General features: G+C 37.2%; 1 protein-coding gene across 1 annotated transcript in view; it reads left to right on the top strand.

Annotated features, from left to right (window-relative positions):
• The window catches only part of SEC63 (SEC63 homolog, protein translocation regulator), a 60,568-nt gene that overhangs the window by 13,294 nt on the left and 19,834 nt on the right, over positions 1 to 27,440 (top strand). The window contains exons 2-11 of the mRNA XM_065056642.1: positions 4,510 to 4,609; positions 5,588 to 5,702; positions 9,344 to 9,456; positions 12,044 to 12,105; positions 15,655 to 15,713; positions 16,466 to 16,516; positions 19,113 to 19,221; positions 19,859 to 19,953; positions 22,656 to 22,788; positions 24,736 to 24,828. Coding sequence (XP_064912714.1) covers positions 4,510 to 4,609; positions 5,588 to 5,702; positions 9,344 to 9,456; positions 12,044 to 12,105; positions 15,655 to 15,713; positions 16,466 to 16,516; positions 19,113 to 19,221; positions 19,859 to 19,953; positions 22,656 to 22,788; positions 24,736 to 24,828 — 930 coding nt within the window. The remainder of the gene's footprint in view (positions 1 to 4,509; positions 4,610 to 5,587; positions 5,703 to 9,343; positions 9,457 to 12,043; positions 12,106 to 15,654; positions 15,714 to 16,465; positions 16,517 to 19,112; positions 19,222 to 19,858; positions 19,954 to 22,655; positions 22,789 to 24,735; positions 24,829 to 27,440) is intronic.

Genomic DNA, 27,440 nt, shown 5'->3' with positions numbered 1-27,440 from the left:
CAATGTTAGATAAAAAAAATACCTGCTAGTATCACTAGAGGACCTGACTAGCTCTTTCTGAATATTTGAAAGAGATAGCACTCAGGTTTCCTTTTGTACCAGTAATTGGTTTATTTCTTGAAAACTTGAAGGGTGTATGAAGATGTAGTTTTGGCTGGATATTCACATACATTTGTTAAGATATTATTATAAGCATTTGTGAGAACCCTCTGAATGTAAGAGTTCTATTGATGAAAAGTTGCTTGTGAATCTCAGGAACTTTGTAACTTCGGATGCATCTATAATAATTTGGAGAGGAATGGGAGAAGTATGGCATGCTTCCCCAGATTATTTGCAAAATGAACTTGTACCCTACATCCTTCTCTGAGAGATGTGCTTTAACAATACTTGGATGCATGGGTTATTGTTAGCTAGATTAATTCAAAAGCCCATGGGTGCACCATGCCTTAGCTTTTCAAGGCTATTTAATACCTATTTTAAAAGCCATAGAAGAGATTCACTATTGTTGAGGGTTTTGCCCATCAAATGAGAAGTTGTTTTTACTAGAGGAAAATCATTGCCCCCACCACTTGTCTCCCTGTAATCCTGTATCAAAGGATGGCGTGTGAAGTGCTCTTATGGTTTAATGGAGAGCCATGATCTGAAGCGCGAAGAAACAGAGAACTCTTATCTGCCTTTCAGACTCTGAACCTCTTTCCCTGACAGAGCAGGGATTCCAGAGCTAAAATCCAAAGCAGTTGCAATTCCTCTTTTGCTGCAAAGCTTTACCCTGAGCAGCATGTAATGTGTTTACTTGTGCATGCTTGGGGTCTGCAGGATGCTGCAGGGACTGTGGCACTTCTGTCGCACTGCAAATTCACTTCTGTTAAAGAAAGCTGCTTGGGAGAGGAAGGTAAAGCAAAGAAGGACCCAATTTATGCACAGCTTCTCATTAAGAATACATTACTGCTTTATTTATTTTTTTTTAAGCACAGTACTTATCTGGTATTCTGGCTCTTGCTAGCTTTTTTTTTTTCCTTTTTCCTGCAGCCAATTTTTTCTTAACAATATAAGTGTTTTCTTTGGTACAATCACATATGTTGTCTGTAAATTAACAGGAAGCCTGTTTTTCCTGGATACAGCAGGAATATAGCTTTTTTTTCATCAGGTTGATGTTTTGCCAGTGGCTTTCTGCCTAAGATGGGCGTGATGCTGTCTGTACTTCTGTACTCCTCCTTCTTTCTCCCAAGTAGCTGCTTGTTATTGAATTCCACAAGTTAATACGTGTGGAAGTGCCTCAGGATAGCTCTGAATAATTTGAATAGTCTGGACTTTAGCCTTAACTTGGAAAGAATGTGGTTCTTTATGTTCTGGATAGAAAACCATAAACATTCATCTTTTTAGTACTCTGTTTGCTTTTGGCATCGTTAATCAGATGAGACCATTGCCATCCCAAGATCGGAAATAAATTAATGAGGTGCTTTTGCTTTTTTATAGTTTAATCAACTGTAATTAGATTTGATCCAGAGTTGTTCAGATGTGTGTGCACTGTTCCAGGACATCATTGTCAGGGATTCTTAACTGACTTAGGTGGAGGGCTTAAGTGTTTTGCTCATAGCACTTGCCTTGGTGGTGGTGTTTGGTGTGTATTGGTTTGTGTTGTGGGTTCCCTGCCTCAAACTGTTCACAAAATGTGACTTCTGCAGCTGCTATAGGAAAGCTGTTCCAAAAGCCTCAGTTCTCTCTTTAGTTTCTACCTTCATTTTCCCTTGTGGTCAGTTTTTATTTGACCTTATCCTAACTTTTTAATTTACTGTGTACACCTATTTTTCTGTTGTCCGTGGTGCCTTCCCCTAAGGGCTTTTTGGCAGGGTAAGGTGAAGGGCATTGGCTGTTCTTGCAGGGAGGATGCAGAGGGGATCATCTGGCACTTGCGGGGCTGGTCAGTAGGCAGGTTTGAGAACTGGGGCATTGTGTTGCAAGGTGACACAGATTTTTTTTTTTTTTTTAAAGACAAGGAACAGCAGCTTGCTAAAAGCACCCTAGCAAAAACTTTAAAAGGAATCATATCCTTTTAGGCTTAGTTTTACAGCGTTGGGTAAACAAAGTTGTCTTTCTCTGACACCTTCTCCTTCTCCAAACACACTGGTAATGCATTTTCATGTTAGTTTTAGGTATTTGTGCAGTGTAGTCAGTTAAGACAGCTACCAAACAGCACTCCCTTTTGGTTTTCTGGCTGGTAATGTCTCTTACTCCTGCATTAAAAATCATTGTTTAATTTTAAGTGACAATTAGCTAGTTGTGGTGGATTCAGTTCTCAACTAATAGAGGTATCCCACAATTTTTGCCTTAAAAAAATTGCAAATAGAAAGTGCTAAATTAATTTGCATTCTACCAGTAGTAGTCAGGAGTCAGAGTTACATTTTAAACCCATTTTAATTGCTTTATGAATCTTTCCTTCACAGTGCTTTCTAAAGCCTTACACAAGTGAGGTGAAACTGAGTGGGCAGTTGCTTAACCAAATATTAGTCATATCCTTTTTTGTTTAGAAAGTTTCACGTTTAATATCTAAGTATGTGAACAATCTTTGCAGATTAGGAGAACCGCAAAATACCAGTGCGATTTATCTGTTGCACGAAATTGTGAGACCAATTCGGAAGCTTGTTTTGAAGCCCTGCAAGAGTCTGATCAGATGTGGGGGGCTGAATAATCTTCCATTGCGCCTCTCTCTCCCTCTTTGGGGGTGGTGGGATGACTAATCTGGTCCTCTCAAGGAATCTCATCAAGCTTTTGAGTGTTATATTGAGTTTTGGGGAAGATACACTGTATAGAATTAAGTAGTTCAGAATAATCTGATACAGTTTTTCTGGTTCCTGAACTATGTCTCTGCAAGCTTTAGTATTTTGTCTGCTTTACTAGTTTGTGGGTGGCCAGGTGGTATCTGTGTTCCCACTCGCTATTTCTGCGAAATCAGCTGGAGTTTGAAATACCATCCTGTGCTCACATATGATCTAGGTTAAACCCAAATTTGTGGTTGATCTGGTATGCAATATTGGCATTTATAGTCATGTTTCTTTGGCCTCTTATAGCTTGGTGACTGCAAACTGAAGTTCTAGATGTTTAATCTGATTTGTATGCTTACTTAGAGATTCAAATAGATCACTATGCACCGTATCCCACCTCCCAGTATCTTCAGAGGTTTTCACTGTCCTTCACAATCACCTTTTCAAAATTTGCCGAAGAAAAATGTTTCCATTGTATAATAACTGCTATTCTATTTAAGATGAGGGCATTGTATTCTTAAAAGTGCAAAGCTGAGATTTAAGACTTTTTAAGATGATTGACATGTGCTTTGGATCAAAGTTGGTAATATAATTCCTGCATTTAGATAGTTCACAAACTCATTTAAATTGGGAAGTTTAGTCACTTTGTTCATCAGCAATATCTAATTATATTGAGATGGGATGATTTTTTTTTTTCTTCTTTCTTCTTTAGCCTGAAAAGGGCCTAGTGGTCTTATTCTGTTGCAGGTAAGGTAATTACAGTGACCTCACTTCAGAAGTGTTGCATGTCAGACTGCATAGTCTATGGATAGACAAGTTAGTTACAAGATAAACAGATTGAAGTCACTTTATAACATATAATTTCAGTGCTAACATATAATTTCAGCGCTTACAGAAATTTTGTTCAAGCTGTTTGCTTTCCACTGTATTTTTCTTAGCATAGAAGATGACTTTGACTGAGTTGGTCTTGATTCATTCTGAAATACAACTAGAGCTCTCTTAATGGAGAGAGCTTTGTCATGGTGACATTGACAGTACAAATACCATTTCTGTCCAGCCCCATCCTGTCCTGAAAGGACACAGGAGGGAACCTTGTTGGCTACTTAATGTGTATACACTCTTGCCAAGGGTCGATATTATAAGTCTAGATGGCCTACAAGTAGCTGTTATCTTACTCTTCCTTCCTTTTCCCCTTCAAAAGAAAAACCTAAATGGAGGAAACTTATTATATAAAAAGCAGATGTTGCGAAGAGGAGGAAAATGCATCGTATATTGTATTGAGGCAGTAGCTATTGCTCTAGCTGCACTCTTTAGTTGTGTACAAACATGGTTTTGCATTTGGGTTGGGATTTTTTTTTTGGTGGCTCGTTTGTTTTTTCCTGTACGCAGTAGCTGACATAATGAAATGGGAAGCTTGTTTGAGTCAAATATAACATGGCAGCAGGAAACTTTGGAGTTGCGTGTTAGCCAGGCAAAGGCTGGGTTTACAAGAGATGGTTGCTATGTGGCATGTGGAACATAGAATGGATTCCTTTTATGTAGCAGAGAATAATCTGTCCAGCTTCTTATGTTTGTGGATGTGCGGTGTCACTTAAACGGATACAAAACATTCTTTTCTCCAGTATTGCTGGAACTTTTGCTAGTTCTCCAACTGACCTTGTAGTACCTACTCCAGGATGAAGTGAGCATGTTTGTCATTCTGCTTTTTGTCACGTTGGTTAATCAGTCTTTCTCTTTATTTTTACAGAGCAAATTCGATTAAAGAATATAAGAAATGTATACGGAAGATGCTTGTGGTATCGTTTGCGACTGTTAAAACCACAACAAAACATAATTCCTACAGTAAAGTATGTTTCATTTACTTGACTTTCCATTAAAGCAATTCCTATATTTTTATTTTTATAAAAATACATCTTTTGGTAATCAAAACAGCTGGAATTAGTTATACAGTAATTACTTATATACAATATATACAATTATATACAATATATATAATAATTACTGTCACAGAAGAGATGTTTGCAAGCTGCTGTATCTGAACAATAATAATAATAATCGTTATTATCTAGTAGGGCTTGAAATCAAGATGGATGCTCTTTGTCCTTTATAAAATACCTGCTAAGTGAAACCCGTGAACCTCAGCACTAATAAAAAAGTAAACAATGCATTTATTTGTTCTAGAAAATAATCTTCCCTCTCTGAAATTGGTGGTGCTAGTGATGTCTTTTGATTTAAACATTTAATATGTAAACATATACATTCAAATATGTAATAATAATTTTTATGTTCAAAGTTGGTGGTTTTATGTCCTTCAGCTCTTTATGTATAACTCCCACCCTCAAAATAGTTTGCTGTCTGTTATGCATCTGTTTCAGCTTTTTTTTTTCTTTCCAAACATTGTCTAGGATCAGGTTAAAGTAATCCTTTAAAACCAGGAAATCCTGTTGTATTCCTGCTGAGGACAGAGACTTAAAGAATGGGAAGAGTCTTCTTTTGATAGCGGCTTGCCTGAATTTAAAACAAAGAAACAAAAAAGCCCCAGCAAAACCAAAACCCCCCACAAAAAACAACCAAACAAAAAAAGCCCCAAAAAACCCAAACCCAAAGAAAACAAATTAATTACAAGTCAGAGCAGCTGTCTCATCTGTGTCAAAGGTGGTGTTATAACTGAAAAACTCATACCTGGTTTAAAATGGCTTTAATGTGTCTCACTGCTTTAAGATTGTGTCTTGAAGACTGATATCAAGTGGCTTCTTATGTTACTTGTAGAACTGTACTAGAGCCAGTGGATTTGTACATTAAAAAAAATTATTTCTTCCAAACAGGAAAATAGTCCTACTTGCAGGCTGGGCATTATTTTTGTTTCTTGCATACAAAGTTTCCAAAACGGACCGAGAATATCAAGAATACAATCCTTATGAGGTTTTACATTTGGATCCTGTAAGTAATAGCATCTTTCACTAGTCTGTACTACTGTAACTGTATAATCTATGTCTAGATGTTGAATTTAAGACTTTTTTAAACAAAACAACCTAGCTTTAGTGAATGTAACTAGTGATTTCATTCTTCTTGGCATCTGAAAATTACTGCTGCTTATTGTAAAGTCAGTCTTAACATATTCTTTGCCTATCGTCTGTACTAATTTATAACTTCTGTGTCTAACTCCTTCAAAATTCTAATGGCTTTTTTAATATAGTGAGGTGGATTTTTTTAGTCTATTTTGAATCTTACTGTGATATTTATTTCCATGCTTGGTACAGGAAAAAAAGTCGTACTGGGTGTGAAAATCCTCTCAATAGCCATTTTTAGAGATGCTGCTGAATAACGTGTATAAACAAGAGCGCGGATTCATTTGATTTACAGCCATTGTACAGCAATATTTCTCTTGTAAATGAAAGGTTTCACTAAAGGTTATTGGTGATGCACATTTTGATGTAGTAAAGGTTACCTTGAATCTCAGTTGCATCTGTGAATGCAAACAACAAATTCTGTATAGTGATACCAGCCAACTGGTTTATTCAACTCAAAAAAAAAAAAAAAAAAAAAAAAAAAAAAATATATATATATATATATATATATATATATATATATATATATATATATAGTGTTTATCCAGAAAGCAGATGCAGTACTTTATCTATATGGAAGGTCAGATTCAAAATGGATATAAGAAGTTATATATCCTGAGGAGACAAATAGGTCTTCTGGATGTGTCTTAAACTCTTTAGTCTTGTCAAACTCTTCACTTCGTCTTAACCACAATACCTCAAGCAAATTCTTTGCTTATGGTAATTATTCCCTGATATAGCTCCTCTTTTGAATAACAGTAGAGTCTTTTCAGTGCTGAAGTCTGAGGTATGTTTTACTCTCCGGTCTAAGGAAGTACACTGTATGTACAGCTCAACACAAGAACCAGTTTTGATTAAACTTGATGCATATTGTTACTGTGGGAGAGCTTAATATGTATACGAACATGAACAAATGCATCTCTTGCCATTAGTGACGTGGCTCGTTGGCATAAAGACAGGCATCACTGGTACTGCTGCTCTAGCCTAAGAAAGCCACTAGAGCAGAGATGTGACTCCAGCCTGTTTCTAGCTGGACAGGTAGAACAAGACCCCACATGCCACGTGCAGAGAAAAGTTATTTCAATTCAGCCTCTGCTCAGTTCCTCTGAATGACCAATTGCTGACTTGTGTTCTCTCACTGACGCACAGGAACGAGATAAATTTTCGCCGTTGAATAGTATCTGCAGTTTAAATGTTCATCTATCTGGGTTAACTTTGGTTAAACAAATGTGGCTAGGGATTAGATCATCAGAGGATTTTCTTTTGTCATCTTTGGCAAACTTCTACAAGTAACAATCCTGAGGAGGAAAAAAGTTCATGTCTAGTGAATTGTAACTGAATGTTTGTTAATGTAAACCTGTATGCATGCTGGAGAAACGTGCATCTTACCCAGACAGAGAAAACAATATGGGAATGCTCTGGTCACTGATTGAGGGATGGAGCATGTTGTCATAGGGACACGTTGAATTGAAGCCAATATGTTACAAGGGGGATGAAGAGATGGGTGTGAAGATAGAGCAGTTGAAGCAGGGTTCAAATTAGAGTTCAAGATTCCAGAGCGTGTTTGCTTTTTGTACTTGAGTGCTATCAGAGAACTTATGTTAGCTCCCCTTGAAAAACTTCTGGTTTGGGCTACATGAAAGTGAACAGCTTTCTTCTGTTACCATTCAAGTGGAACCTTTAGGATCGTTGCCCGCCCTGCTGATGTTGAGGTGATACAGATGTTGAATTGCTGTTAGATAATGGAAACGTTGCTGTTAAAAAAACCCCAAAACTTTAAAAAGAAGAAAAAATTTGCAGACAGGCACTTGAAAGTTTTGGTACACAATAATTAATTTGCTTCTTTATATTCACCCTGTAGCCGAGATGTTGTTGTTGTTGTTTGGATCTTCTGTTAGCATATCAGCATATATGACGAGGCTGTAATATGGACAGAATCAGATAACGTACATGCGCCTTATTTTGTATAAAATATCAGCCCTTTGTTTTGAATATAGAATGGCTCTTCTTGGAGCACATCACTTGAATTCACTAATACATAAGGCACTCAGTGTTACTAATTTATTGAATAAACATTCTTACTACCATTTTTCAGGTAGGATCCAAAACAGAAAGGTGAAGCTCAACACTGCTTAGTTTTGAATTCCTTAAGTAAGACGATCAGGGGCATTAATTTTTTTTTTAAGTAGTTAATAGAAGGAAGCTCTGTCTTCCAAGCTGAGTGCTGACTGACACCAGCTCTCCTAGGCTACTGAGTGTTTCTGTAAGTCAGGCCTAACCTCTGTAGTCTAGCACTTGAAAATGAGGACTAAGCAACTAATGATAGATGGAAAGTCTGTCATCAGCTTATCAGGGATCACATGCAACATCTGCAGCAGAGAGAAAATATTAGGATTTTTTTTTTTTAATGAGCAACATTCGTGTAAGCCATGAAAACCCAACTCTTCCAGCCAACTTTTTTTTTTTTTTTTCATTTTCCAGCTTCTGCTACTCAACTGGCATTCTTCATCTAGTTTTGAAATGGCTTTTTTTTTACTTGAAATCAAATTTATTATGGAGTAAGTGAATCCTGTGCATTAAATGAGATAGGTATACTGTTGAAAAATAGTGCTGGAAAATGACAGACACATTGTATAGAGAGAGATAATGTAACAGCAAATGAAGCCTCAGGGCAGCTTTATTTTTTGGTTTAATTTTTTTGAAACAGTACCATCATTTTAAAATAACTTCTTGTGTGTTAATTATTCACTTAAGGTCAGCACGCTGGACCTCCCTACAACAAATATTGAGAAGTCCTTTGGTAATGGTTTTGTGAAACTCAGCAGGTAGCTTACTAGAAAAACTTCATCTGCACTTGCTATAAACCTGAAAGTTAATGCATAGGGGGTTGTGTTGGCGGCATTTAACAATGTGCTGTAGTAGAATAAAAATTGATCTCTTTCTTAGTTATAGGTCATGTATTCCCTTTGTTCAAGAAGTTTTGAAGTAATGTATAGGTAGGATGATTCTAGTCAAAAATATTCTCAGGCAGCAGGGTAATCCACTGTTCCTGGTGACTGACAATTTATTTCTGCCTACAAGCTGCAAGTGAGCCATCGATCTAGATCTATGAGCTCTTGCTTAAACAGAAGAATACTGCAAGTGAGAATTCCTTGTATTCATGTGTATATTTATGAAAACATGAGATTTGTCAAACAGATAAAAAAACCCCTTTTTTTTTTCCCTATGGATGGATGAAATAGGCATTCCAGAAAAAAAAAATACGCAGTCATCTGAATGGCTTTTTGTTAGACTGTGACCTCTAACTTGATTTAAAAATATAATGGTTATAAAAATGTTTTTAAGAAAAATAGTCATATTTCCATGAAATACATATGTAGTTTCATGATTAGAACATAATTCTTCAGTTCAATGAATGGTTTAGAGAAATATTGCACAATGTACTTTAGAATATATAGAAGAATGGATTTGATTTAAGATACTTATTAATAACTCAAAACTTTCCTTTTTAAGGGAGCAAGTATATCAGAGATTAAGAAGCAGTACCGTGCACTATCGCTAAAATACCATCCTGATAAAGGAGGAGATGAAGTTATGTTCATGAGGATTGCCAAGGCCTATGCAGCGTAAGTTTCTTTTTTGCCTATGAAAATGGGAACTTAATACTGTGAGGAGGGAAACCGTTAAGGTAATAGCAGCCAGGAAAAATCTGTTTGGATAGGTAATGAAAGTCAAAACATGTCTTAGTTCAGCTCATACTTGCTTCATGCAAGTTGGGAAGGATAACTTAATTGTTTAGCAACTGTCAGAATACTCTAAGCTGTTGGGTCTTTGTATTAAACTTCCATGTCACAGTGTTTCCAGTTTGATACATATTAAGTCTTAAAGGTGACAAAGAACGAAATGGGTGATGTGGATTTTAACCAACCAACCCTGTTGCAGCAATTCTGAAGTGTTACTTAGAGAATAAATACACTGTTAATTTATCTGATTATAAAGCTGAAGAGTAGGAGACAGTATTTCAACTCTGTTCCTGTCTAGGAATAGAAATGTTTCATTCTGGTTCTGACTTGGTTTTCTGTCAGCTCTCCCACATCCCTTTTAATTTACTCTTGCCTTGCAGTCCTGATTTTTGACTCTGTGACCGCTTCATATTATCAGCGTAGTTCTTAAAAGCTGAATCCTTGAATCCCATTTTCCTCCAGAGTATTTTTTGGCCTTACTGCTGCTTATAGCTTTTTTCTTTTTTTTTTTATCTGAGAGATTATGTGTAATATTACAAATCTGTATAAAGGAAATCCCTTTTTATTGAGTTTTTCCATGTTCAAGATGTGGGTTTGGGTTTTGTAGTGCTGTTCATATGTGGAATGTTAATGCAGTTTTATATTTTCTGCTCTAAATGGTTAGCTGTCAGAGTCGAATACTCTCTGACCAGGTTTGCTTAGATATTCCACGTGTGGAGTGTGTAATGTTTGATATCAAATTTGCTTATCTGAAGATAGTTGTTGTTACATGGGATTTCTGATTTAGTGGAGTGATACATTTGTTTTGCAGTTTTAGTATATTTTGTAAGTTAGATTTAGCAAAATACAGCAGTTGCAATACATGGTTCAATCACATTACCAGTGTTATTCCTGTTACCGGGATCTCTAATACACTTACTGTGGTGATGCTGGGCATCCCCAGGCACCAGGAAGGCGTATGTGGGTTGAAGCCAGCTTGAACCTGTTGTTCTCTTCAAAAGTCATACACTAGTTGTCTAGTTTTTATACTCAATGTTGGACTGAGCCAGTTATGCACTTCCCTCATGCTGGTCTGGCAAACTCGGGAGACGTTCATACTGTTTTAATACACTCGAGGAGAAACATTTATACTATCAGGTGATCCATTCAGCTGTTGGTAGGTGTTTATCTAAAACAAAAGCCACCCTCTGGTCCTCTTGGTGTTGTGATAGAGGCAGCTGCTTTGCAACAGCTGTGGTGAGTCACTGTGGTCAGTCTGAGTGTCGTGGCACATCACCCTTGCCATTCTCGTCCAAACCTCCTTCCATTGTAGAGGGTTATTGGGTCAGTCACATCATCTGAGAATGCAGCAAGCTGGTGATTTCTGCTTTTAAGTCAGTTGTCTATGTGGTTGACTTTACTCACTGAGAGTCCTGTTTGAGGTGAGGCGTGAAGCAGAACCAACACCACCCTTACTTGTGCAATTTTGAAGTTGTTCTTTCTGCTTACACACATCTGCATCACTATGAAAGTCTCTTCAAGAGGATATTCTGTTACTGCTTTCTGAACTCTTGAAGCATCTCACTTTGTAAACTAGAACTCAGTGCTTGGTGATACAGTTTAGTAGTTCAAACACTTAAGTGCAAGGGCTGTGGCAGAGGCATATCCTGAAGTATATAACAGTCAAGTTCCTTAGCCATGCTGTCTTGAAAGAATGTGAAAGCGACCCATTCAGTGAGTCTGCTTGTTAGTGAGTGTGAGACTTGGAGATGATCAGGAGACGTCTGACTCACTGGGTTCCTTCTGTGAGACAAAATCTTCCTTATAGTGGATGTGTTATGTTCTGTTTCCTAAAGCGGTATCCTTCCTGTAGTAGCAGGGATTCTGTTAGAGGTGGTGTAATATTGCCAAGAAACTGTCACTACCGGACAAGCATAGAAACTTTAAGATTTAGGAGGTGGTGTCTTAATTTATTTCTGTCTTCTTAGATATGAAACTAGGGAGTTCCAGGAAAAAACAACAACCAAACACATACTGTCAAAGGCTAAAAATCTAGAATAAGAGAATAAAAGCTCGTATGGACAACTTCTGCTTTATGAACTCATCCTGCATGTTCACTTTTTTTCCAAAAAAAGATGATGTTTTCAGCCTTTGTCTTTCAAAATTTGCTCTACTGTATCCTGGCATTGGAAAGTGCTCCTTGAGTGTGCAGTCACTCTTGTGAAAGGGAGATGTGATTTGTCCATCTGCAGTATGAAGGTGCACCTTCTGTGTCTGTTTTCTTTTGCTGTCAGAGTGCTAAAAGAATTTGCCTGTGTGTCATGAAGGAATACAACAGCGCTGTTTCATACAAAAAATAGAAGAAGCTGTTGAATTTGTTATAAACCATATCTGAAGGACAGTATAAATATCACATAGTTTTTCTGTATGTTAATGATTTAGAGAAATTAACCTACTTCTGTATTAACTCAATATCTTGTCTTGAATCTAGCTTAACTGATGAAGAATCACGAAAAAATTGGGAAGAATTTGGTAATCCAGATGGACCACAAGGTAATAACTGCGAATGACAGAAGTCCTGTAATTTCTGTGTATTGAGCCCTGTAATACCTGATCATTTGAGAAGCACTCAGATATTAATATATATGTATATATAGAATATATTTTTCCCATGATTAGAAGAAATGCATCTGATCAATTCTTTCCTTGTAAAGCTGATTCTGGGGTGGTGGTAGGAGGGAAAGGCAGGAAAGAGTTTGCATTCTCATTTCTCAAACTTTGTATTGGGGGTGGGGGTGTGGAAAAAAAGGGGTATTTTTCTAATTAGTCGGCTTCAGTCAGTATCCGGAAAGAATGGCCAATATTGAGGGAGGTATAGGTGAAAACCAGAATATTTCCAACCAGGAACTTCCCAATTTTAAATCTTTCTTGGTATTTAAAATCAGATACTGTAAATGTATGTTGAAAAATTAACAACTAGCCATAATGCAATAAACACATTTCAAAGGGATGTATGTGAGAATATGTATATGTTTAAATAAATGCTGTATACAAATCTCCCTTCAATTTGCTGGAAGCAGTACTGTGTGAGTGTAGCTCTATGCCATCTTCATCTTGAAGGAGTCCTGGTGGTTGTCCCTATGCTGGTAGATTGTTCCTGGGCAGGTAGCTATGTGGGAATTATCCTGATGGTTGCATATTGATGTTTTACAGTAAACGATTGAAACTAAAACAACTTAAGACTGAAAGTTCAGAGATTTTTTCCACCCATCTCTTGTTTGCAGTTGCATGAGTCACTTGCAAAACATCTTTGTGACTGTTGTTTAAGTGGGCTAGTTGTGAGGAAGAATATTGTATATTTAGCTGTGCTTATTACAAGCAAAAAGGAAACATGCCATCTGTTAGGACAGGTCTCCAGAGATATCTGCTTGTTGATGTCCTGTACTTTGCAGGACTAAGTTCTACTGCATATCAACATGGGATGAGTTAAGACTGGCTTGGAAGTAGTAAATGGAATTCGTAACCGAATTGTGAAGTTACAGGATGGCATGAGGGAAATCTGTGCTGGAAATTCTTCTTCTGAATGATATCCAGCCAACGTAGGAAATTAATTTTAAAAAGGGAAAAAAAAGCGCTCCTAATCCAGTGTTTCAAAGAAATGATCTTCCCTCTCCTTTCTAAACAAAAACAAACAACAAAAAAAACCAACTCTACCAACTAAATTGTAGTCTGATGAAGGCATTTCTTATGGAGTAAGGTGGTGGTTCTCTTTCTTTAACCACTGCTTTATAGCATAGCGTATTTCTTTCAGTCCTAGCTTCTCTTGGTTTCCTAGCCAGGCAAGTAGGAGGACTGCATCCCTCTTGCTGCAAAATACAAATAAGATCTTGCTTCAGAAATGGTGTCACAATATCAGCACGGTGGCACTGTAAATTTTACCCTGGTACATGCACAGGTAGTTTTACTAGAACCTTTCCTGATGCTGAACTGTTCTTTGCACCCACAAGCTACAAACTTTGTGTTGCCAAATCACAGGATCTCAAGTTGGGCAGCATGTCAGTGTCCTTGAATGGACCTGAGTCATGACTTCAAAAGAAAGCTTGGCCTAAAGCTGAGGATTTAAAGGCATGAAGACCCTTGTGTGGTTGTCTCAGAGATTGCTTTCACAAACTTAAGAGACTCTGGGTTCCCAAAGGGCAAAGTGAAATGATTCCTTGGTAAGGCAGCAGTTTGGACACTGGGTGTGAAAACTCCTGCTCTTCTGAAACTAATTCAGATTATGGTGGAGTTGGAGTTCTCTGATTTGCTTCTAGGTCTCTCATCATTGCTTCATCTGAAGGGTGGGAGGAAACCTGAAGTTTCCTTTCTCCCATCATCTGTTCTGTAACCTTGCTCCACATTGAGGTGTGAAGAGCGTAGTGTAGTGTAGTGTAAAAAAAAAAAAAACAAACTGTATCAAAGATATGCACTCTAGTTTTTTAGTTCTGTGTGGTCAGAAATGGAGACAGTCTCTTCTAGAGGTGTATTCTGGGATGAGATGTAGCATATCTGGTGTTAGACATGTCTGACCAAGTTAGATGAGGTACATCCCACCCTCTGTGCCCAGTGCAAAGGACCAGCAAGGAGTATTCTTCTCTGTCTAACCAAAGCAGCATGGAGGTTAGAAGCAGGCAAGAGTTTCTTGTCTTTGGCATGACTTGCTCCTTTGCTAAAAGTGAAATACTAAATGTGCAAAATCATTTGAAGAGTGTTTAAAAGCAGGTGAGGGGACTTGGAAAGCAAAAAGATATGGTTTTGATAATGTAAGGCAGTTTTAGTAGACTGTTTCCCCTTGGTATTTGCTAGAGCTTCAGCTCAGTGAGCATGGATGGGGGCAAGGAGACCCGCAGACCAGGAGAGAAAGAGCTTTGTTCTGAACTACTTTTGTTTCTGGAACAGTTTAAGCTACTGTCCTAAAGGTCAGAAATATTGTGGGAAACTGAAATTGATACCACCAGTAAAAGACACATATTTTTAGTAGATTCTTCTAAAAATCCATAACCATTAACAGATAGGGAAGTGTCTCTGGACTCTTCTCCAGAGGAGAGCATTTCCCATAACTTAATGTGGTAAGTTCACTGGTTGTTATTCTGTTGAGCTCCTAAGCTTGAGGTGTGGTCAGGTTGGTCAAATGTGTGAGTCTCAACAAATACTTGTTTCCAGCTTACCTACATAGAAGTCATGTTAGGCTTGTGCGTAACAACTGGTTGAGTTGATGGCTGTCACAGTCTGTTAGAGACAATTCTGACACTGTCTGCAAGCACATAGGGGATGCTAGCCTGTCCTTATTTAATACTCCTCATTGATATGTACAAGTTCTGAGGAAGGTGTGTTTTCTGGTTTTGTTTTTTATTAGGCAAATTCGAGAAGTTTGTGGTTTCTTTTTTTACTTTGGGGTAATTAGCATTTTCAAAGTTCGATTTATTACCACTACAGTATCAGGCTATGTTATGCTATTCTGTATTCAGATCTGTGTATTGTACAATGTTACTGTTACAGAATCATGTCTTCTGTTTTCTGCAGACTAAATCCTTTCTAATTGAAAGGTATTCCTTTCTCTTGCTTACTAATCACACAAAAATTTGAACTGGCAGAGGGTTTTGTTTTTACAATTTATAGCTTGGAACACTTCTGCAAAGTTATAAAGTAATAAAACTTTTCGTATCATTCATTTGCTCAAACAGTTTTCTTGCAGTTCATGTGTTTACAGAACTATATGTATTTAGACTGCTGAAAACTCTGCAAGGCAAAGCTCAAATATTTCCATCTGTGAAATCGTTCTTCTTTTTTTAATATAAATTAATAAAGCTTGCACATGTTTCACTGCAATATGTTAAACTAAAGTCTTTGGTATTTCAGATGTTGTATTTGTCTTACTGTGTACTTGAGTGTATTTCTAATTTGTTTTTTGACTTTGCTAAGTTTGTTAGAATTTTGCATATCAAGGGTGATAAACACAAGGATTTTTTTAATGGGTTGGTGGTTTTTGTTGGTTAGACTTATTGTGACTTTAAAACAATTCCTTAATATTTCATAGTGACTTCATTTTCTTTCATCCTACAGCTACAAGCTTCGGTATAGCTTTGCCAGCTTGGATTGTGGATCAGAAAAATTCCATTTTGGTGAGTCAACTTACTTAGCTCAAGATTTTAAGGTGAACTTTCAAGTGTTCACCTTAAAATGTTTGTTCTTAATACTGTGCATTTTAGTCAAAACATCTAGTTAATAATACTTTGGTGCAAATGTGCATATTTGAAGCAAATTTCAGGAGTCAGAAGTGATAAAGTAGCTTAAATCTAGCCTTTGAAAGTAAAGTAATAACATGCTTGGAAAGATCTCATTGCTGTAATAATGAAGTTGTACTGTGGTCACCCCTGCTACAAAGTATGTGTTTGCTGTTGCAAGGAGGCACTGCATAGAACTGTTATTTGCTGGATTTCTGTAGTTCCATCTAGTTTGCTAGTGATGCTGTAATCAGATAGTGTCTAAATGCTCTTCCTGTTGCATTTGTTGCTGCAAAGTATTTGGCTTACCTGCTTGATTTCCCTTAAAGCAGTAGTCATCTCTGTCCACTGCATCACAATTCAGCTGCCAACTCTTTAATAATTAAAGAAACCCACCTGAGACAATGTGTGGATGATTGGAAAGATTACTTACACTGAACTGATGCTCCTTATTTAAACCCTACCCAACTGATCATATTACTTGTAAGCTGTTCTTCAGAAATAGTGACAGGCATTATGCAATAAGCTTACTTTAATTATTGCAGGTTTGTCGTAATAGTACTTGGCTATATTTTAGAATAAAGATTAAGCAAGAGTGGAATTAAGTAGCTGAAGTATCTAATGCAGTATCTTTCATAATCTTTCTCTAGGTTTTGCTTGTATATGGATTAGCATTTATGGTTATTCTTCCAGTTGTTGTGGTGAGTATTATCTAATTAATATTCTACCCTCTGTAACCAAGCTGTAAGCAAAGCTGTCTTGGACGTAAGTAGAGTTGTTTGTTCTTGCCTTTTGTGGAGACAGTGAGCAAACAAGCTTTTTTTTTTTTTTTATTTTTTAATATGGGTGTTTTATTATGGAAAAAGTGTAGCTGCTGTAGAGTATCCAGAAAAATGCAGTGCCATGATAGAGAAAAGGCTGTAGGGAAAATATTTAGATATCACAAGAGTTAGACTGAATTATGTAATTTGTCTTGTACCTTCTGTCATTCATCACATGAAAATTAATACAATGTGATGAACTCAAGAGTATGTTCAGTGGTATTAGTGTAGAGCCAAGACTGACATGTCTGTAGCTGGTGGTACTAGAATGATTACTGCATGTCAAACAGGCTGTTGATTTGTTTTCTCCTAGCAGCTGTTTTTTTTTTTTTGCGTAACTTCAGTTTTTATTGATCTTCAACATGCCATGAGATATCTGCCCTTGAGTTTTCTTTGGGTGAGGGATCTGTTGCTGGGTGAGTGGTATTTCAGGGCTCGGGTTTGCCCTACAGTATCGGTTTTGAACAAAGTACCTTATCCAGTGATGGTGCATTTGGAATATGGCATATAGACTCAGAAAATTGACACCCAGAAACCTTCGTGCTCTGGGAAGAAGATTTTTCATTTGAGAAAGTGTCCTGGGGTCTTGGCAGCTGCTTGTATCTCTTTTTGCAGAGGCTCAGGCAGGTATTATCCCTTCTCCTTGAGAGTCTTGCTCCATAATTGAAGATTTAGTGTAGAAAATCAGATGTGTCAGTTTCAACAACTTGTTGAATAAGAAGTCTAAAATCCAGGGTACAAAGTCTGTGTTTTTACTGTCTTTCCTGTTAGGTTTCAGTTAGTGTCTGTTGATGCTTTTTTGTATACGTGTACTTTTAGCGATTTATACCAGGTTTATCGTAGCTCAAGTGACAGTAAACATCCTTTCTGGTATTACAAAACAATGTCCTGAGCAGAGGAAGGAAAAATCTGCCTCTTGCCCTTATACCAGATGTAGACTGCTTCGTTCAGACTTGTCACTGTAAATTTCTTTTATAGTCAGTGAAGAGGAATTGACGTTTTTATGGAGCAAGTTATTTTATAATTTCATTCTAAAGTAGACATACAAGATGATTCATGCCTTTAATGGGTCTATTTCTATTTTGTGCATCAATGAAGAAGCCGAAGTTAACTACAGCGTAGTCATCCTATATCTGAGATAGGCATCTAAAATAAAGTAAGGGTAGTTCCACCCTTTGAATCCAGATCAACAAAAAAGGAAAATACTGTTATGTAGTTCTTCCTAGACCTCCAGTGACCTAAATAATATTCTGTGCATGAGCTGAGATAAGCTGTATCTGCAAAAGCAGTTAGGGCAGCCTCTTTCATGTAGATTTGGACTGGCTATAGTTCTATTTTTCTTTCAGTACCTATACTTAGACAAAAATTTGATAGCTATGGGATTATAAACCAAATTTTTCTGCAGAAAAAGCTTCAAAAAAGTTGTGTACTGTTTTTCTGTCAGGGTTCATCTATTTGTGGAGTAATTAAACCTAAGTTTTTTAAAAAAAAAGTTTGTGGGGAGCCAGTCCTAGAGCATTTCCCAAATAAATAAGTGAATTATAGAGGTCTTTCTGTAGTAGGGGTATTTACACTATTGCCTATTAAATTAGCAGTAGTAAGCATCACTTACTACTTTGCATCTTGTTACTTTCCACTTGTGAGAAACTTCACAATAGATTGAGATGGATCTTGGATGTTTTTTCTAATGTTAGTGAGCTTTGCTTACAAGGAGGAGTTTAATGAACAGACTGCAGGTTATAACCCAGCACACCATTTTTCTTAAAATACATTATGGAGAACACTCACTGTACAGTGAGTTCCATAATTTGAAGTCAGTGGTGTAATGCTAATGAGGGAATTAGTGGAGTGCTTCTGAAGGTTTAGAAAACCTTTTCTGTCAGCCTGAAGGCGTATGGCTTAATTCTGAAAATCTGCAGCAGGAGCACTGAGCTACCTCCAGATTCCCCTTCTGAAAAGAGTTTCCTGCTTTGGTGACTTATATATATATATATATATATATATATATATATATATATTTTTTTTTTTAATCTGATGAAAGAAATCTCTTATGTTGTTATTGGCTTGGTGCCTTGGTCTGCCTAAACTGAATGTGATTTGAATGCTGTGTTGCATGGTAAGGAGAAAGTGGTAAATCCAGTGAATTTACCGTTTAGTGGATTCACTAAAATAACACCAAAACTAAAGCAGTGTATATGTGTATGTGTGCCTGTGTTGTGTGGGAATTCTTGAGGCTAGAGATCCTCTAAAACCTTTTAGCATCAGATTCTCTCAGATGAATATATTGGTGTGCTTTTAAAATTTGTGTCAGCAAATAATTTGTTGTTGCCTTCTCCTTTCTGAAATTCAGTTGACCATAACATAGGTAAAATCAGTTGGGCTGAGTTACCTGGTTGTGAACAGATGTGAGATGATCCAGCACAGCTGTTTTGATGGTGCATTGTAGCTGACATCAGTTTGTTTTTAAATGTTTCAGGGTTCCTGGTGGTACCGATCAATACGATATAGTGGAGATCAGATTCTCATTCGGACAACTCAAATATATACATATTTTGTCTATAAAACACGGAACATGGACATGAAACGTAAGTAAAAGGCACTTTGAAATGTTGCTGTGTCCATCTGGAAATATCAATCTGCTGATGTTAAAATGCTTTTGCTTTATAAGCCTTTGTTAGGTTAAAATAAGGTTTCTCCATCTTTAGAGTGTTTTTAATAACTTCATTTAGTTTTAAGTGAAAAGTACTCTGTAAGAAGACTTGAGTATTTGGGAGAGGGAGTTATATAGATCTATATGTCTGTTAAAAAGGAAAAAAGGATATTGCATGTTGCGAAAAACATGCTGACCTGCCTGTAGTCCTGTTTCTGCAAGCAGGCAAAAATAGCTTTGATTTGTTCAGAAGAGAACTTCCTCAAAAATTAGGAAAGAAGCTTGAGTAACTGTTGCTGAAAAAGCTGGTTTTGTGAAGGCAAAGTCAAATGCTGGACTTGGTGCCGTGTAAAATGGAGCCTTGAGTGAGTTCTTTTGTCTTGTGCCAGGCATTGGTTCTTGCCTCCTTTGCCCTGTGGCAGCAGTAACTGACCCACTGAACAGAGAATGAGGATATTTATGGTTGTGGGGGGAAGAACGGGAGTACGTTTTGTGGCTGCTGTCTCTGAAGAGCTCAGTGGCATAAGGATGTTGCTGACATTTTCTCTGCCTGCCTCTAATTATCTTTGCAGGGCTTATCATGGTTTTAGCAGGAGCATCTGAATTTGATCCTCAGTACAATAAAGATGCTACAAGCAGACCAGCAGACAACATTCAGATACCACAGGTTAGTTATATCAAGAGATGTTTTATAAATAATCAACCCATTGGAAGGAAGAGGGAGATGGTGCTTCTAGGTGAGCAGCTGACAGAATTCAATTTCTCAAGGCACTAATTTTGTTGAGATGTCACTGTATCCCTTCAGAATTAGGAATTAGAAGCTAGACTTGATTTATTTTCATTTTTTTAAAGAAAATATAACATTAATTGGTGATAATGCTTAGCTTAAATGGAATCAGTTTAGTATATAGGCTGCTGGGTTGGGTTTTTGGGGAGGAGTAAACTACATAAGGAATTGGTGTCAGTCCTTATAAATTTTGAGTATTGATATAAAGAGATGAAAATCATTCTATGAAGTTCTTTAGAATCACTAACACAGATCTGGTTAAATATGTTAACACTGACATAAAATTATCTGATGTCGGAATTAATAATGTCTTTAGGTATTATAAAGATTCCTCAATGAATGTGTGTTCCCCTCTGGTTGCCTTTTATTTTAATTTCTTTTCAGTCTTCCTAGCAGAGATGACATAATGTGTACTGTGGCAAATAATTATTGCTAGCAGAATTTTAGGAAGTCTTATTTATCAGAAACAGTTTAGTTTAAAGAAGTTTAAAGCGCAGTATAAGAACGCTTCAATGAAAGTGTTTCAAGTTGGCAAAATGGGGGGATGGTAGTTTCACAGATTTAACCTTTGAATGCACGCAATTGAATTTTCAAGTCATAAACATACTTTGATGTCCTGAACATAAAGAAAATAGACTGAGATACCTCTCTACTGAATTGTCTCTCTCTTTTACAAATTCTTTATCATCTTGTGTACTTGAAGAGGGAGAGTTGGAATTGTGGTTAGGTGAGGTTTTCCAGCAGTGGGAGCACATGACTGGAAAAGATCACCTTGGTCATCACTTCTTCACCTGTGCTGTTGCAAGCATTGGTATTGTGCAAGTCCTTTTGCATTGTTCTTTATTTGAAAGGCAGTCAAGCCTCCTGTAGCCATGTCCTTCTGAGAAGCTGTTCCAGAACTTGTTCTTCTAGTGGTTAGGAAGTCTTGTTTGTGACCAATTTATAGCCATGGTTTTTGTCATCATTATTCTTGAGTCTAAATGATTCTTCATGATACACATATCGTTAATGCATCTATAGGCAGAAAAACAGCCCCATTTGTTCTCTCTTTATCTTTATTTAGGTAAACTAAAAAAGCTGCTGTCTTTTAATTCCCTCTTTCCCCAAAGGCTCTTGATTTCCCTCATCCTGCTATGTGCTGAATGAGGTATAGTTCCCAGTTGATATATTTCTAAATTTTACATTATTTTTCAATTTTATCTGCTCAGTATTGTCCACAGCATTCCATGTTGTCTTAGTGCCACCAACTAATGCACTGCTATTATTCCTGTATTTCTGCAGGGTATAACTTCCAGCATGCCATTCTTTACAACTGTTTCGTATGGTGGTTTAATAGAACCCGTGTGGGATCACTGCATTTTTATGAATTTCTCTTGTCTTACATACCTCTGTCTTCCAGCTAAGAAGCTGGAAATATTCGACCTGCAGTTCTTGTTAGTATGCAAGTGCATGACCTTGCATTTTAAAAAATTGGATTTAGTTCTGTTTCTAAAGGTCCAGTAATCAGTGTCATCTGTGTTCCTTTTTTTTGGCAGTACAAGTCTCCGAAGCATCTGTACAGAAGGATATTGCTAATCATTTTTATTAGTGTATCCTGCTTTTGGTGGCCATGATCATAGTTACTGTTTATATTTCACTGTTTTATCATAAACCCAGTACCAATACTTTATAAAAAGTTTTCTTACCAAAGTTTTACTCTTTTTGGTCTGGTGTTATATGAGGATGTGCTTACAAGCAACTTCTTGTTAAAAGATCTTTTTTCAAGTGTAGGGAAAGACTTGTCAAAGGTCAGCACTGCCTGGCTGCTGATATCCTAACTTTCCATTGTGGCTGGATATTTTGGAACCTCAGTGTCTCCTCAGGTGGCTTGTTGGTCTAAAAAGTGTAGCTTCAGGGTCATGTGTGGATTCTTATAAAGTACGAGCTTCTGTTCCTCAGTGTTGCAGCTTCTCCCTCCAGGGTCTTCAACAAATTCAGATGAGAGAGAACTGTTTGAACTGTGCATCTTGGTCTAGTCAGGATCACGAGAGATCATCCTGAATAAAGAAAACCACGATTTTTTTTCAATTTTGGTGCTGTTTGTGTATAAGTTAAAATACTTCATCTACAGCCTCCCAGGCAGTTCAGGCTTAGAACACTTCTTTCTGTGGTACCTGTGACTGTTTCTGAGGAAGGTGGCTGGGTCTTAGATGGGTAAAAGGTCTCAAGGTGATGATGTTGCTGGTGCATATTGAGTTTAATATAAATACCTTAGAAAACCTTGGCAATAAAATTGAATTTAAAAATCCCCTATCTATCAATACAAATTTACTCATTGCTATTCCAGGCAAGTTTCTTGTATGCAAATCTTAACTTCATCCCCACTCCCACATTGAAACAAGTCATTTAAAGACTTTTTTCACTTTTTGGAGCTAGGATCTGGATAAAAATGGCTGATGTTCATCTCTACAGAACTTTTCAGGGAAAAGTTACTTAAAGGCTTGCTTTTGTGAATGTAACTTTTTTCCTTGTAAACTTTTCTCCTCCTGTATTTTTTTCTTTACCACCAAACTAGCTATTTGTGTTTAACTACTTTATTTTAGCTCATCAGAGAAATTGGTGGCATAAATTTAAAGAAGAATGAGCCTCCGCTTACCTGCCCTTACAGCCTGAAAGCCAGAGTTCTGCTATTGACTCATCTTGCCAGGATGAAAGTTCCTGAGGTCCTTGAAGAAGGTAATGGCTTCTCCCCTAATTGAATATTGTTGGAAACAGAACAACACATTGCATGCTACAGTACTTGTAATTCTTGTCCATTATGGAGCTGTATGGTTCTCTGCTCAGTAACCTCTGTGTAGGGTACTTAGTTTTTCGACTTCAACTCTTTAAAACATGTACTTAGCACTTACTCATTCTTTTGGCAGCCCTATAATACTGATGTCCTACTTTTTAATGCCTTTTGGCTGCAAATATGAGTTTGATAACTTTTTTCTCTCTGTAATAGAATAAAAAGTTAAATATCTGAAGTATATTTGCTTTTCAGAGGCAAGAAATCCAATATTAGCATAATATTGCTCTCTATAGCATTTCCATGCATGGTTATTTTTGGAGTTTTTTGCTTGCTGTGTGAAGCAAAGATGACAAGATTAGAACTTGAAATAGCAGTTACACGTGAGCTTCAGGTTTTGTTTTGCAGTTTTTCATACTTAGGATCATAGAATGTCCGGAGTTGGAAGGGACACACAGGGATCAATGGGTCCAACTTGTGTCCCTGCATATGACAACCCCAGAGTTCACACCATGTGTCTAAGGGTGTTAGGGTGTTGTCCAGTCTCTTCTTGAACACTGTCAGGCTTGGGGCTGTGACACCTTCCTGGGCAGCCTGTTCCAGTGCTCCACCACCCTCTGGGGGAAGAACCTTTTCCTAATGTCCAACCTGAACCTCCCCTAGCACATCTTCCTGCCATTCCCACGGGTTCTGTCATTGATTGCTAAAGAGAACAGATCAGCACCTGCCCCTCCTCCTCCCCTTGTGAGGAAGCTGTAGCCCCATGAGGTCTTCCCTCAGTCTCCTCCAGGCTGAACACACCAAGTGACTTTAGCTGCTCCTCATATGGCTTCCCCTCCAAACCCTTCACTGACTTTGTACCCCTCTTCTGGACACTCTCCAGTAGCTTTGTATCGTTTTTATCCTGTGTTGCCCAGACCTGCACACAGTGCTCCAGGTGAGGCCGCACCAGTGCAGAGCAGAGCGGGACAATCACCTCCCTCGCCCGGCTGGCAATGCTGTGCTGGATGCACCCAGGACCCAGGTGGCCCTCTTGGCTGCCAGGGCACACTGTTGGCTCATGTTCAACTTGCTGTCAGCCAGAACCCCCAGATCCTTCTCTGCAGAGCTGCTCTCCAGCATCTGGTCCCCTAGTCTGTATGTACAGCCAGGGTTGCCGTGTCCCAGGTGCAAAATCCAGATCTTGCCTTTGTGGAACTTCATGCAATTGGTGATTGCCCAGTTCACTAGTAAATATACAAACTCAAATGTTTTTAAATGCTGTTCTTAAGTTTAAACCATGAAACTCATGGTTTCTTAGGCTGACCAGCATACTTGAGTTGTTCTATATTTTGGTGCAAATTAGAAAAAAGAAACAACAAACCAGTGAAGATGCTATAGTTCAAATTTTCCAGTTTCTGTTAAAAGAAAAAACAGTTTTAAATCTTCACTAAAAATCTCTTGTCTTCCTTGCTGCTTTTCCTAGTTGCTGTTTTTACTTACAAATTCACAGATCTATATTCAAGAGTAGTTAGTACTTTACAAATGTTTTTCCCCAAAATAGCGTTTCACTTAAAAAAAATATTACCTGAAGAATTCACGCTTTTTTCATAAGGCCGGTAAATTCCCTGTGCCATGCTGTTGCTTTTCTAGATGAATGTAATAAGTACTTTGTCGTTTGGTGTGGAAGCTTCTTGTCTGGCTTACAAAATTTGTGTTCCCTTTCAGCACCTGTTCTTTCCTGTTTTGTTAGAGGATCTTGCAGGTGGATGTGCCAATGAGAATGAAGTGGTATTTTCAATAATATGGGAATGAATGAAAGTGAAGACCACACCATTAAATGTCCAGTTCCTGTAAAGTGTCTCCTTTTTTCCTAATAGAAGTACAGCATAATTGCAGCCAGTTATTTCTTGCAGATCAGCAGTTTATCCTGAAAAAGAGTCCTGCACTACTTCAAGAAATGATTAATGTGATCTGCCAACTCATAATAATGGCTCGAAGTCGGGAAGGTAAGAAAAGAAACTGTATAATTAAAGCTAGTAAATATGATTCTTCATTGCAGTACTTCATGAGGTCTTTGGTTCTTCTGGAAGGCTTAACCTGTGATATTTAGGAATGCCTAAATGCACTTTTGCTCTTTTTACTATAATGAGTTATCTATTTTGGGAATGGAAATGCTGCTGCCTCTGCTAAGCTCTGCTTTGAAATCTTGAGTATAAGTGTATGGCTTGTAACTTTTGTAATTAAAAGCTTATCCTTACATGCAATTAAAAACCTGTTCTTCCAGATCTGGTCCATTCTCAGTAGCAAAGCTCTTAGTATAATACAAATTAAACCTTTTGTTCATCCATCTTCTCATTTGCACTTGTACAGTTCTTTCCTGTTTTAAGTGTCACTTCTTTTTTTGGATCATTTCTTTGCTGTCATTTTTGATTGTTGTTCATATTTCTCTATTTCAGGATCCTATGCTGTTTAGCCTGCTGTGTAGTTTGTTGTTTTTTTCCTGAGCTTGTAGAGGCAGGTGCTTTGCCGTAATTGCCATAGAAATTACAGTTTAATTGAAATAGAATATTTAAGTCTTTATTTTAACTGTAAAAAGGCAATTACACTGAAGGTAGTTGCTTGCAGTGTAAAAAGCCATAGATTTGGATCTCATTGCTTTATTACAACAAACATAAGCAAGGCATTTTTTTGTGCCAAACTGTTGACCATTTTGTTTGCTATCAAGTAATACGTATTGGTTGATCTTTACTAGACCAAAACACCATTAACAAGCATTGATAGCCTCCTTAAAAGAATGGTTTGGGGCAAGATCTTTCCCATCACTATTGCAAGTGGTGCTGGAAATGGTGTTCTGTAACCAAATAAAGTATGAGAGAAGGGTTATGAGCAGATAAGGATGTTGTGTGCCGGTTAACGTGTCCTACTTTAGAAAGAAGTATTGATTAAATCTATTTCTAATTCTCTTTTAAACCCTATCTTTACTAGCTTGTGAGACTGCTGGGGAGAAAACTTGGAACGTGGAAGTAATCAGTAGCCATATTTCTTGTTGTAGAAGTAATCTTTGCCTAACATTAGATTACATTTATTAATGAGTGTCATATTAAGAGTTCAACTATGCATGTTTTTTGTGAATATTCTCCATATTAGCACTGTCACAAAGTTGTGAAGATATGCTGTGAAACGTTGTTAGTTTAATGGTTTCATATTTTTTTCATAAAAAGCTAAGTAGCTGTTTTAGAAGTGTGCTGTGGGTTTTTATATATAGATAGATAGCTTGATAAAAATACTTCAAACCTCCAAAAGATTTAAGATAGCCTGTGTATATATTAGTCAACTAGGAAATACTTGTTTTCTCTTGTGCAGAATGCAATCCAAATAATACAGCCAGGAAAACTTTTTTTATGCAACAGAACCAGAAGTCTTTGGAAAATAAGAAACACCTATAGCTCTTCTTAAAGCTGAAATAAGATACTTAACAGAGTATATGATATACATTACAACTCGAATAACCTCCAAGTAGCTGTATTCTTCTCCTCTCTATAGGTACACGGAGATATTTTAGTTTGACAGTAAAATGATTATTTATAGAGGCAGTGTATTTAATAAACTGCCTTGAAGCTCTAGAAAATGTAGATTTCAGCTTAAATTAAAATTAAAAAATCAAGCAGTATTTTAGAAGACAATAGCATTAACTTAAGTTTCCATTTGCATGTGAAATGGAAGTGATGATTATTAAAAAAAAAAATAAAACAAACAACAAACCCCAAAACAAACCTAAAGAACTACTTCTAACAATTTCTAGAGGTTACCATGATCCCTTCCAACATCAGCGAGTCTGTGAAAGTGGATGGGAATTTACAGATTTGGAAAAAAATAAGTGTATCATAGGCACAGTTGAGAATTTGTCTATTTCTTTAGCAGGTTTTCTCAAAGTTATTTCCAAAGTTTTACAATTTTACAAAGTTATTTACAAAGTTTTGCAAGTCAGAAACTTGTACCAAACATTTCTTCTCACTCCCATGCCAGCGCTCTCAGCACAAATCGTTAAAGGGAAGGTGATACCAAACAGTTGCCCATCAGGACAACAATAATGAATTTGAGGACTTGAAGGTAAACCGTTGCAGGATTTTGGTCTTTGATCTAAAGAAAAATCACCATTTTACTACTTATCACTTAGCAAATTTAAAATGTTGACCCTATTCTTGATGACCATACGTGTAGAGGGAATTTTGCCCCCCTACTGACTACTGTTTGGAAACAAGTGGATTTTTTTTTTAAGATACAAGTTAAATTATAGTTAGATATTGACATTTTTGAGAGCCTGCTTTGTTTAAATTTGTGTATTTGTCATCTTAATGTAATTTTAAATTGCTTTAAACTTAACTACAGATGTGTTTAGGTTTAGTTCTAATTTTCGCTTAAATCAGCCTTGACATGGTGCATGAAGTTATGACATGCTATAATTAGCTATAGATGTTCAGGAGTCCTGATCTGTGAAAATACGGAGGTGATGGCATGTATTAATGTTATCTAAAGAAATGTTCTGGGGACAGATCTTATCTTGTGAAACCTAAATTGATGGTGGGACGAGGAGCCTCACTTTGCACGACATTCATTT

This window comes from Columba livia, chromosome 3 (genome assembly GCF_036013475.1).
Source record: "Columba livia isolate bColLiv1 breed racing homer chromosome 3, bColLiv1.pat.W.v2, whole genome shotgun sequence".
NCBI classification, from domain to species: Eukaryota; Metazoa; Chordata; class Aves; order Columbiformes; family Columbidae; genus Columba; species Columba livia.
Note: the sequence above shows the minus strand (reverse complement) of the source record. Positions and strands in the feature narration are given on the sequence as shown.